General features: G+C 44.9%; 2 protein-coding genes across 4 annotated transcripts; both read left to right on the forward strand.

The window, feature by feature from the left end:
* Positions 1-1,105: 1,105 nt before the first annotated feature.
* LOC147318473 (uncharacterized) lies at positions 1,106-5,505 on the forward strand. 2 transcript variants are annotated; one of them, XM_086310436.1, is made up of 4 exons: positions 1,106-1,483; positions 2,188-2,502; positions 3,164-3,589; positions 3,697-5,505. In XM_086310436.1, the coding sequence occupies exons 2-4, from the start codon at positions 2,247-2,249 to the stop codon at positions 4,545-4,547; spliced, it is 1,533 nt and encodes a 510-aa protein (XP_086166562.1). In that variant the 5' UTR covers positions 1,106-1,483; positions 2,188-2,246; the 3' UTR covers positions 4,548-5,505. The 2 variants fall into 2 exon arrangements, with proteins under 2 accessions (XP_086166562.1, XP_086166560.1); XM_086310434.1 differs by having other exon boundaries at positions 1,106-2,502; positions 3,697-5,504.
* Positions 5,506-5,669: 164 nt separating this feature from the next.
* On the forward strand, positions 5,670-11,657 carry LOC147318474 (uncharacterized). Of its 2 annotated transcripts, XM_086310433.1 has the most exons (3): positions 5,670-6,196; positions 6,461-9,654; positions 9,817-11,657. In XM_086310433.1, exons 1-3 carry the CDS (start codon positions 5,803-5,805, stop codon positions 10,015-10,017), a joined length of 3,789 nt encoding a protein of 1,262 aa, XP_086166559.1. In that variant the 5' UTR covers positions 5,670-5,802; the 3' UTR covers positions 10,018-11,657. The 2 variants fall into 2 exon arrangements, with proteins under 2 accessions (XP_086166559.1, XP_086166558.1); XM_086310432.1 differs by having other exon boundaries at positions 5,675-6,196; positions 6,461-11,657.
* Positions 11,658-12,311: the final 654 nt, after the last annotated feature.

Genomic DNA, 12,311 nt, shown 5'->3' on the forward strand with positions numbered 1-12,311 from the left:
GTTAGCCACCACCATTTTGTCCGTCTGTATCTGGAAGTCCCACAGGATCTTAGCTCGGTCATTCTCCACCACCCTTGGGGGCATCTCCCATTTTGACCTCGGGACTTCCAGGTTATACTCGGCACAGATGTTCCTGTACACTATGCCGGCCACTTGGTTATGGCGTTCCATGTATGCCTTGCCTGCTAGCATCTTGCACCCTGCTGTTATGTGCTGGATTGTCTCTGGGGCATCTTTACACAGCCTGCACCTGGGGTCTTGCCTGGTGTGATAGACCCCAGCCTCTATGGATCTTGTGCTCAGAGCTTGTTCTTGTGCTGCCATGATTAGTGCCTCTGTGCTGTCTTTCAGTCCAGCTTTGTCCAGCCACTGGTAGGATTTCTGGATATCAGCCACCTCCTCTATCTGCCGGTGGTACATACCGTGCAGGGCTCTGTCCTTCCATGATGGTTCCTCGTCTCCCTCCTCTTTCTTGGGTTTCTGCTGCCTGAGGTATTCACTGAGCACTCGGTCAGTTGGGGCCATCTTCCCAATGTATTCTTGGATGTTCGTTGTCTCATCCTGGACTGTGGTGCTGACACTCACCAGTGTCATATATATATATATATATATATATATATATATATATATATATATATATATATATATATATATATACACACACACACACATATATATAAATACAGAGACAATATAAATAAAATATACGAAGGGGATAAATAGAATAAATAGGAATAAAAATAAAAATACAAGTGAATTGCACATTTCAAGTATTGAGTCTATTGCACCGTTGACTATTTAGCAAAACTATGATTAATAGTTAAATATTATTGTTGAGGGGCACAGACAGGACTCCGCACGCACACACACATAAAAAAAATAAATAAATAAATAAAAATTTTTTTAAAGTTGCCTCAACAAAAGGGCACTTTGGGCACTCATCAGGAAAGGGGCGGGTGCTCAAGCCCCTCTAGCCCCCCCCCTCTGCACGTCCCTGCTTAAATACACTGAGTTGCTGCTATGTGATTGGCTAATTTGACATGTGCGTTAATCAGAAGGTGAACAGGTTAACCTAATGAAGTGGCAGGAGAAAACAAAATAGCTTAAAACAAAATAGAAAGGGCAATCACAATAACAAAGTGTAATATATAAAACTGTTCGTACTTTCAGAACTGAGAGTTTTCGGGAGTTTATAAAAATATCATGAACGACACAAAGCAGAAAACAAAAGAGACGTTTTATTAATAAAAGTAAAATTAAAAACCCTCCAAGTCATCTGTATACTGTGTGACATCGCGATGTGCCTGTCCATCATCGTTAAACGGATGAATTGATAGCTCTTCAGCTGATTGGTCCTGAGCTTGCACCTTCAATGACGTCAACAACAAGCGACTGTCCTCGGTCTGTTTGTCGGCTGCTGAGCTAACAGCTGCACCGATTGTGTTTTGGTTTGCTTTTGCCTCCCATGTGCCCTTATCATGAGGTAAGAAACACAACAGCGTCAGCTTTCCAATCGCGTCGGCTAGCTTGTCAGTGGGAGTTCCGACAGAGCTGCCGCTCCACCTGAAGCTGCGGTAGCCTGTTAGCTTAACAACTAGCTCCATCCCAAGACCAGCACCTAATGTATGCGGAATGCGCAACCATTGCGGATGTGGTGCAGAAAGAAATGCGCATCGATGCGACATATCGCAGACGTGGAGATTACAGGGGGAAAGCAAATGTAGCCGTTCTGGTTCTCGACATAGTTGTAAGCAGCATTTTTTGATGGATTTCAGACCTGGGAGGCGATCCTCTGCCCTGATGTTTCGACTCGGTGTTAAACAAGTGGACGTTTAGATACAGCACTCAGCCTTCTTCTGGTGTTTTACACACTGCACTTAGGTTTGCATTAACATGTCAGTACTGGTGGAAATGATAGAAATGGATTTTAGAGGTTGGAGCTAGCGATCAATCAGACAATGTTATTTTGTATCTCTCTACAACAATGATTTAAGCAGCTTTAATAAATGTGCTAAAGCGGGTTTAAGACTGCTTTAACTTTACGTTTCCTGAGAACCACCTCCCCCTCGCACTTTTAGTGTGTGGCAGCTGTACCCTTAAAAGGTTGATAGTTATGTGTACACAGAAGAGTTGTATTGTCTTCAGCAGTAGGTTCACCTCTGCTTTGAACTTTTGTTAATGGGGCAGAAGCTGTCAGTATCAGAATTGGCCCGCCAGTCAGTTCTGCTGTAAATCAGGTCTGATCCATGACTGAGTACTACGAGGAGGGGGGGCTGCTGTACGAGCAATCACCTCCCATGCACATCAAAGTGGAGTCTCCGGAGGGACCCTTTGGGGGGGGAGCCTCAGAGAACGGCTTCCCCCGGGAGGATGAGGATTCGGAGGGCAGCTGCGACCAGAGCAGCGGATTACCCGGAGGACTCCCCTTCAACGTTGTGGTGGTGCATCCAAACATCATGGCACCTGGCATGTCCTCAGATGACCTTTTGTCCATTGAACAAAGTAAGCATATTTGTAACAGCAGAGATTCCTGAGGCACTCTATTGGTCTGAATTATAAAGATATTGATTAAAAGTTGTAAAAATATAAAAGAACTGGAGCAATAGAGCAAAAAAAAAAGAAAAAAAAAAAAAGAAAATACAAGCTACTGTTGATCAGATGAAGACTGGGTCGTTGTTTTGTTTTTTATCTGCAGTTGTTTTATATTTTGGCAACTTTTATTAACTATCTTTATAATTCCAACAAACAGGAGTCTGTTTGCTTTTATGCTGTTGATTTGCCCTGCTGATGAGCACCTGTTTAGAGTAATTCTAAACATGTGCATGGCACATGGAAAACGGAGTTCTTTCTTTTTATCTTTTTTGTAAACCAGCCTTACTCCTAATGGAAATCCTTGTGAAATTATTGTCACCCTTAGTCAGCAAAATCATCTGGATTATGCAAAAAATACTTTTTATTATTGTTAGAAAATGTGTAGCTACATTTTAGTGATGGAAGAAAATTCTGATGTCACAGGGCTCAGAGGTTTGCCAAGAGTTGTTGTACTTGCCCATGTTGTTGTTTAGCACAGTTAAAATAAGACTGCTAAAGCTCTTGACACTTATATTTATATATTTATTTTTTTCTTTCCCATTTGGCTTTCCTCTCAATTTTCTCTTGACAGACCGAGCTATGTCAGCTGCACTGGCTGCTGGCGGCGCAGGAAAAAGAAAGAGTCGCTTCAGCGGAGCGGAGCTTGAAGTGCTGGTGTCCGAAGTTACTCGGTGCGAAGGAGAACTCTTTGGTCCGGCAGGGAGGCTCCGGCGACGTGAAAGAGAGCGCATCTGGGCAGGGATCCTGGAGAGAGTAAATGCTGTTTCCAGAGTCCCGCGAACCCTTAGAGAGGTGAAGAAGCGCTGGGATGACTTAAAGAGGCGCAATGGGGGCAGACTGGCGGATGCCCGCCACCGCAGCTGTTACCTGCCATCTAGCAGAGGGACCTCAATGCTCGGGCGTCCTTCTCAGCCAAGCCCCAGGCTTCAGCAAGCCAGACAGAAGCAAAGCACCAGACCAAAGCCCAGTTTTCCATGCTTCGCTGACTCTGATACAGGTAAACTGTTGTCTGAGAACTGGGTTTCTTTTTAGATTTTTAAATGCAACTAATTTCAACAATGCTTGTGTCCATTTTTATTAATAAATTAACTAATTTATTTTCAGGTGTAGGAATGGAAGGATCAGAGAGAGATTGTTTGGAGAAAGATGAGGACAATCTTGAGCGTGACAGAGACATAGGAGAACCTGAGTGTGAACCTGTAGAGAACAGTATGGAGGACAAACTGGGATTAGGCCTTGGTCTGGGAATAGGACCACCCCCTCCATCAGAACGATGGCTGCCACCTTCTCCTCTCTACAGTGCTCCTTTCCTCAATGGTAGCCCGCAACCCAGCAGTCCTCAGCCATCCCTTGGAGCACAGCAGGGTCCTCTTGAAGCCCCTCTACGGAGTTCCTGGCTCGAAGATGAGCTACGAGGGTTGGGGGAAGCTGCAATTCAGCTTGGAAATCGGGTAGAAAAGAGTCTGCGGGAGTTTGGCGAAGGTTTCAGACAGGACATGAGAACACTTGTCACTTCACAAGAGGCATTAGCAGTCAGTCTACAACAAAACAATGTCCTCTTGCAAAGGCTCTTAGGAGTGCTTGAGGCCCAGCAGCAACCACAGCCACAGCAACATCGTGTACAAGCGCACCAATCACAAACACCTCAGCAGCACTTACAGCCACAGCCAGTTCAGCAGCAGCTGCAGCACACAGAATCACAACAACAGCAAATCGAAACACCACAGCAGTCACAGCTACAGCAGTCACAACAACATCAAACACAAATACAGCAGCAACCACAGGTCAGCCAGCATTCAAATAACCAGTCATCTGTAGCTGTTGTACCTGCACCATCATCCCCGGACATGCACGAGTGCACTTTTTCCTCCGATCCACCCACAGACACAAATGGAAGTATGCAGCGACCACGGCGAGGAAGAGCTGTTGACCACAGACGCAGGAGACGGCGCTGAGGAGAATGTATTCAGAAACTCTATAAACTGCATACCATCTGTATTTGATGTTTCAAAATGTGACAAACAAATGATGCTCTTTTTCTACTGACAGTATTTCAGTAACAATAGTTGTTTGGAGTGCTATGCCGTACTCTGGATCCATCTCGCACTTAGGTTTGTATTCAGACAGGACTGAAGCAGATATGAAAATTAGACACTTGAGATCATAGGTGGCCTTAACATTAGATTGGTTTCTCAGACATGTGTACATACTCATGTTCTAAAAGACTCTTAAAAACAGTGACTCTGTTGAGTGGCAACTTCACTCGTGGACTTTAAGAACTCAGAAAAATGACATACTGTAGGCAGTGATGTTCAATATGCATGTCTCTGTACATGGTTTGCAGCAGAGCTGCAAAGCTCAATGATGCTCTTACTAGTTCAGTACTGACTCAGCTCTCCTGATACACTAACCATGTTGTCATAAAGTACCTGTAACCTGCTGTTATTACCATATATTGTAGCTATACAGCCATTGTAATTATCTGCTAATGTATGCTTGTGCTTTTCAACAGTTTTATGGTACATAATTTTCCAACTTTGGTTGGACAATAAAGCTAGACTGTGTTCTGTTCAGTGCGTTTTGAGACAAAAATGATGTATTCAGAAGAACCGAGACTTTTTGGGATATATTTAAAAACAAAAAAGACACCATGACAAATACATCACAGTATGTTTTGGGTTTAAAATCCTATGTTTATGGTTGAATTTAAAAGCATACATAAGTATGTAGGAGCTATTTATGGTAATCTTGCATGCAGTGACATGGATGTATTTGTAAATAGTTGCAAAGAAACAGATTATTGCCATCACTTAAGTAGTTTTGCACAGGCTATATTTTGTAGATAGCTACTGTTCTGATGAAATGTAACTAAACTTAATAAAAGACAGACATGGACTCCAAATAAACCCAGCCAATCACTTGTGGATTTGTCACCGCATATAAAAATAATAATAATAAAATATCAGGGCTAATGTTGAAAAGTTAAGCTGATTTGATACAATTGTCAAGTGTTTATAAAAACAACTCCAAAACAGTAGTAAAGAGGAAACGCGTGATTTAACGTTTCAAAATATATTTACCGAAACGATGAAGTGAACCGTGCTGAGCGTAATTACCGTTTTATTTTGAAAGTTTCGACCGGAAATTTGATTCCTGACTAGCATGATCCTTGTGTGCTCTGGTCTGGACAAGGGGGTGCATGGGTGAAACATGGCCGCCGCAGACCCAGCGAAGTCTCCCAAACGGCAGAAAATAGCCGAGGAGGAGGTGGAAACATGTGGGGAGAAAACCGAGGCGGTGGAGTCGGGGTGCAGTGCACGGCAGAAAGATGAGAATACGTGTAATAAAACCGGGGGTAGCCCCAACGATGAGCAGAGAGCTGATGTTGGCAGCGACGGCGGCGGTTGTGTTGCCAGCCATTCGGAGGTTACTGTCGAGTCCGGTGCTGGAGCCGACAAAACGACATGCATTTTACCGGAGGACCTGAGAGCGGCTGAAAAAATGGCCGAGGCCAGTGGCTGTGACCAGCGTCCATTCGACTGGTCCGAGACTGAAGATGACGGCAAAGAAGCACAGACGCACGCGGAGGAAAACGATAAGTGTGGTATGCTAACATTGTTGATGTATTTTACCGTTAGCTTTAGCCTCCGGGGCTAACCTGAGCTGTAGCTCTCACTGCTGGTTCTGTTCTGCACTGTGAGTTCTGCTGACATTATTGACCACAGCACTCCGAAGCATCAACCCTGCACCGCTGCTTGTTAAAGACGCTCATGATGCATATGCTAGGGTGCTGCATGCAGTTTGTCAGACTGTTTGTTTTTTAACTTGTTACTGTGCTGTTGTTTTTGTGTTTTTTTTTCTCTTGCAGACCTCAACAGTGTCTGTGAGGATGCTGAAGAGGTGCAGCAGGACAAGCGTGTTGACAGTGACATTGCCACAAATGCAGAAGAGCCACATGTGGAGGAGAAGAGCGCAGTTAAACCACAGAATAAGGATTTTGTGGGCGAAGTGGACGGCATAGAGGATGTGGTTGAAGACGATGAGGAGGCAGACCGAGGAGTGGATACTGATTTGACTGCTAAGCAGAAAAAGTGCCGCTTGGTCTGCAAAGAGTGCGGGAAGAGGTTCACCCGCCGCGAGACGTTCAACCTCCACCGGCACTTTCACGCGCATGAGGATGAGCTCACGCCCCTCACCTGCAAAGAATGCGGCCTTACCTTTCAGCACCGCAGCAGCCTCATCAAACACCGAAACGAACACAGGGAGAGTGAGGAGCCGCAGCTCATCACTCCAAAAAAGGAGGTGCAAACGATGGAGGAGGGCATTTTTCAGTGCGCAGAGTGTGAGAGGATATTCTCCACAGTCAGCCAGCTGAGGGACCACAACTGCAGCAATACAGTAGAAAAGCCTTACCACTGCCCCCTGTGCCGCCAGGATTTCCAGTTTAAGGTCTCCGTCACTAAGCACATGATGACCCACTCTCATGAGAGCGCCTTTACGTGCCAAGAGTGCAGTCAAACTTTCCCAAACACTACAGCCCTGCGCTTCCACCAGAGGTGTCACGCCGCCCTAAAGCCCTATGAATGCCCCGAATGCGGCATGGTTTTTAAACACTACTCCGTCATGGAAGACCATCGTCGCAAGCACACCGACAACAGCCGCTCTCACCTGTGCAACATCTGCGGTAAGACTTTCAAGTACAGCAGCCTCCTTCATCAGCATCAGTATCTGCACACAGGGCAGAAGCCCTTCCGCTGCCCCGAATGTGGGAAAAAATTTGCTTTTGCCCAGAACATGAAGGCGCACTGCCGCCAGCATAGACTGCGTGAAACCAACTCCTGTAGTGCACAGACCAGTAAGCAGGCCCCTGCTGCCGAACAGGAGGAGGTAAGAGGGCCGGGAAAGGAGAACGCACACCAGAGCGAGGAACCAAAACGCACATTTAACTGCCCCCTTTGTCCCCAGACATACTGTGCACCAGCTAACCTGAGAGCCCACATGCTCATTCATGAAGCAGAGTATGAAAAGCTGGAGAGATCACCTCGACTCCCAAAGGATGTGAACAAGTACTGGGATAAGGGACACACCTGCCCACACTGTCCGTCCATTTATCGGGACGAGTCCAGTTTAAATGTGCATCTTTTAAGTGTCCACAAGTCTGTTTCACAGTATTTAGAAAGACTGGCTGCTCCACCTAAAAAACAATTCACTCCATTAACCAGTGATAATGTGCAGGTGAAGTGGAAAAGCGAAAGCATAAGTGTTAAGTCATACAAGTGTTCAGAGTGCGGAAAAACTTTCCGTCACCGTTCAGTGTTGGAACTGCATATGCGCATACATTCCAAGGACAAGCCTTACCAGTGTAAAGTGTGCGGCAAGGGCTTTAGATTCAGTAGCTATTTACAGCAGCATCTCATCATTCACACAGGCAAGAAGCCATACAAATGTTCAGACTGTGGGAAGGACTTTGCCTTCCTGCAGAACATGAGAACGCATCAAAAGCTGCATCAGGAAAAACCCTTCCGCTGCACCAGCTGCCGCAAAGGCTACAGCGACGAGATCCAGCTGCAGCACCACATGTTGTCACATAACGGTGACAAACCTCACAAGTGTGACCAGTGTGACAAAAGCTTCGGGTTAGCTTATCTGCTCCGTGATCACATGAACACCCACACAGGAGAGAGACCTCATCGCTGTGAAGAGTGTCACAAAACCTTTTCGTGGTTTAGTAGCCTGCTGGTACACCAGAAGATCCACGCTCGTAAGCGGCAGAGTTTCAGCCAGTACAGTTCTTTCCCAATGAGCTCTAGGATGAGGGGGCGGGGGAGGAGGGGTGGGAGGCCAGTGTGGGGATTTTCTAGACCTTTAGGAGGCTCAGGGATGACTACTCCTCAGCAGCTTTCTTATCCGGTTTCGGTAGTGAGAGACGCTGAGCTCCACAGGAGGGCAGTACAGCCGCCATCTTCCATGCATGCATCTCGCATGGATTTACAGAGCAGGCAGCAAAAGGAGCAGTGGCTGTCCGAGCTACACCCTCAGCCAGTGCAGTGGAAGGTAGATGGTGGGGAAGTAATGCCTGTTCCATCATCGCAGCACCAACATGGAGCCCCACAGCAGACACAGTTTGACAGCTCAGTGCTACAGCAGCACCATCGGACAAGTTCATCCTGGGCAGATATTCCTCTGATAAGTCAGTCAGGCTCCACGTCTGTTCAGAGTTTAGATTCGGCACACACAAAAGACGGCACGTCTTCTGTTGCCGCCTCTCACCTGGTGTCCGTGCCAAAAAAATCCAGCCCGTCAGCAGTGAACGAGATGGTGCAGCACAGGCAGCACAAGCCTGTTTCCTGGAGCAGCACTCCCACTTCTACAGTGCTAGCTTCCACAAGTTCTGTGCAACACGAATTTTCTGTTCCCTCCTCCTACATAGACGGAGCAGCTCTGTGGAGTGTCAGGCCTACTCCACTAGTAAATTCACAGGGCTCACCAAGTAAGCTCGGGCAAGAGCTTCAGCTGCCAAGATGGTCAGTTATCCCAGTGTCCTCACAAAAGGAGCCGTCAACACCTCCTAAGAAGGAGGACAGGGTGTGGGACTTGAGTAATCCTCAATTAATACCTTCGACTGTTAGCCAGCCAGAGAAGCCATGGAACGGCTGTGAGCCGCAAAAGCCATGGGCTTCTGGCTTAGCAGGTGCATCCACCTCAGCTCAAATAGACCAAAGCAGTGCTATGCCAATTTCCAGTCCCGTCTCTCATGGGGCCAGCAGCACCTTATGGGACATACAAACACCACCAGGAATTCCAAAGACTATAAACTCCACGGAGAAGTTAGTAAATAATCAAGATTTTCAGCTGCAGCAAAAGCAGGCGTCATCTGGCTGGGCCAATGTACAGACAGCAACACAGAAGGTTCCCATTTCCATTCAGTACGAGCCTCATCGTTTTGGACAGGGCATGGGAACACCAGTATGGGGCTTCCAAAACAACCCAGTGGGTCCTCAAACCCTGCTTTCTGGGCAACTCAAACCAGGGAATGGACCGGAGCTGCAGCAACAACCAATGGTAACAGGCACTCAAATAATCATAAATCAGCCTTCTCCTTTTTTCTCACCTCCACTTGCTCCGCTCCCTCCTCTTGCTTTGCCTGGCCCTCACCCTCTTCACTCTGTCGCAGTTGGTGCACTTCCAAGACCTCCACACCCAAATATTTTTTTCACACCACAGGCGGTCATGAGCGAGAGGCCACACATGCCACAGACCCTGTCCCTACCTCAACTTGCCCCGCGGACAGAAACTCACAAACTTGGATCTCGTTTGCCTTTTGCCCCTGAACGGCTTCTCCAGTGCATGATATGCGGGTGCTCTCTTCCTCGGGAGCTGGATCTACAAATGCATTACTTGCAACATGCACAAGGAGAGATTTGACATTTCTACTCTAGCAACAAGACTTAGTTTTAGTTTTTTGTTTGTTTTTGTAATAATTTTATTATTTGGTGGAACCTCATTTATCACACATGGATGAGCATCAGCAAAAAGATGGGGAAGGTGAAACATAGTTTAGCCTGTACACTTGTTACACATTTTAAGTCTTTTGGCTTCAGATTAGATTGCGCAGTCAGGGTGTGTTTTGACATGAAGGGTGTGTACACGTGGCATTCAAAGTGTTTTGCTGTCTTTTAAAATGCATATCCCAGGTGCACAAAAAGTTATTTACAAAGAAATAGAACTGACTTAAGTCAGCACAAACAAATATCTATATACAAAACACAGTCTGCATGTTACCCTCTCTGTAACAGCTCACTGGAAAGAAAGCAAAAGCAACAGGTGGGCCCTGACCGCCTTCTCTTATACCCCATATCAGTCTCGGTCCACTGTTCTTCTTTTTCTTGCAGCAAATCCATGAGTACAGGCAAGTCCATCCCCAGATGTTTGTCCAGATTAATGAGGTTCTACTGTAAGGTCTACATTTCATTTATTGCCAATGACCTTTAGATTTAGATAATATTAGTACTTTTCTAGTTCCGGTCATATGTCCTGAATCATTTGTACTGTGTTTCTTCATGTACAGTATACTGTGTGCCTTTTTATGAGTACAGTCTGCATGTCTGCTGTCTTTGGTATCCTAGGCCTAGTTTGTGCTTATTAAGGTAGACTCAACAATGTGACCTCCCTCCCAAAATGCAGAGCAACTGTTTCAAAGATACTGTAAAGAAATGTGTGTTTTTGCTTTTGGAGAAGTGAGGGGGATTGTTGTGCTCACAGATTAGATTTGTCAGAACATAACAAGGAAAAAAAACTGTACACATACAGTATAATCCTCTTAGGGAGCACTTGTGATCACAGGGCCACTGGCCTGGTCCAAATATGCGACGAGTAAAACGCAAAACCATTTCTAATATGTAATTGTGATTTCACAGTAAGAGTTTTCTGTAACTGCAACACTTGGGGTGGCCATTGGGGATGGGGCAAATTGGCACCTTTACACAATTAATGACTGCTGACCAATAGCTCATTTTGTAAGAAATGTTAGACTTATGTGATGTTTTGTCATTAACATTTTTTTTTACAGTGGCAAGAAAGGAAAATAATTGGTTACATAATTTTTTGCTTCAATTGGTCCAGTCTGCATCTCTTACCAGAATAAGTATTTCAGATTGGAATGTACCCACGTTTGTAAAAATTAATTCCACTTTTTAGTGCGTAAATGTTTTGTTTTTGTTTTTTTGTGAATAATGAATGATCTCATTCCGTAACAGTAGATCTAGGTGAGTACATCATCACATCTCCTTCCGTTATGAAAATGGGCATTAGATTAGCTCTGGTGGCCCGCCAAGTGACTGACAATATTCATTACTGCTATCTGCTGTAGAAATAAACAAATGGTTCATATGTAAAAATAAAATGAAAAAAAAAAGCCACAAAAAGAAGGAAAAGCAAAACAACTTCCTGTGCATTTCAACATTCATCGATTCAGAAACGTGCCCTTCTACCTCTATCCACTGTTTTAGCATGGAAGATTTTTCCCATGATGTCTACATATTGGATTAAAATAAAAACCTGCCTTTGATTATAAACTTGTGTGGTGCAGTACTTCACAGTTAGCATAAACCAGCATTAGCACTTGGACATTGCTATTATAGGGAACTCCTTAACCTTAATATGACAGGGTAGGATCAATTTTGAACATGTGCTATCAGATTTATTTTTCCTCCCCAGGAATTAGGTCACTGAATAATGGAAAGCTGTATGGGTTTGTGCATAACCCATGAAAATATGTTTTGCATTATAGGCTTTATTTATTGTGATTTTCTATGTTTAGTCATTACATTGTAATCTTTTTCACAGTTTAGAGACCCGGAGTAGCAAGATTTACTACTTGTAGGAGCCTTTAAATAGATATTTAATGCCGAATGAGACGATGAAAATGACTCTGTGAATGATGGGTTAACTCCTTCAATGAATAAACATATTAACTTATTTGGAGAAAAAAACCCCAGATAAAACGTGTATGAGAAACAAAGTCATGAAACATATTCCTGTATGAATTATTTAAAATGTGTTGATCTCTTGAGGACTGATGCAGTAAGAAAAAAGTTACAATGTTCTGTCGTGGAAATTGGCCAGGTGGTGGAGTTAAACTCAGTACCTTCTTGCTGTGAGGCAACTGTTTCAAACCACCTCACCACCATGCTGCCCTAAGCTTCAGTTCCACCAGTCAG

Source organism: Aulonocara sp. 'chitande type north' Nkhata Bay, linkage group LG11 (genome assembly GCF_057382095.1).
Source record: "Aulonocara sp. 'chitande type north' Nkhata Bay isolate Kocher_YH1m ecotype deep benthic linkage group LG11, A_spYH_male_GT1.1, whole genome shotgun sequence".
NCBI lineage: Eukaryota > Metazoa > Chordata > Actinopteri > Cichliformes > Cichlidae > Aulonocara > Aulonocara sp. 'chitande type north' Nkhata Bay.

Excerpts from the sequence above, each read along its gene's own strand:
- LOC147318473 (XM_086310436.1), top strand. The coding sequence starts at position 2,247 with ATGACTGAGTACTACGAGGAGGGGGGGCTGCTGTACGAGCAATCACCT. Across the intron at positions 2,503-3,163 it reads CCTTTTGTCCATTGAACAAA|ACCGAGCTATGTCAGCTGCA; the intron begins GTAAGCATATTT and ends TTCTCTTGACAG. Across the intron at positions 3,590-3,696 it reads CTTCGCTGACTCTGATACAG|GTGTAGGAATGGAAGGATCA; the intron begins GTAAACTGTTGT and ends ATTTATTTTCAG.
- LOC147318474 (XM_086310432.1), top strand. The coding sequence starts at position 5,803 with ATGGCCGCCGCAGACCCAGCGAAGTCTCCCAAACGGCAGAAAATAGCC. Across the intron at positions 6,197-6,460 it reads GGAGGAAAACGATAAGTGTG|ACCTCAACAGTGTCTGTGAG; the intron begins GTATGCTAACAT and ends TTTCTCTTGCAG.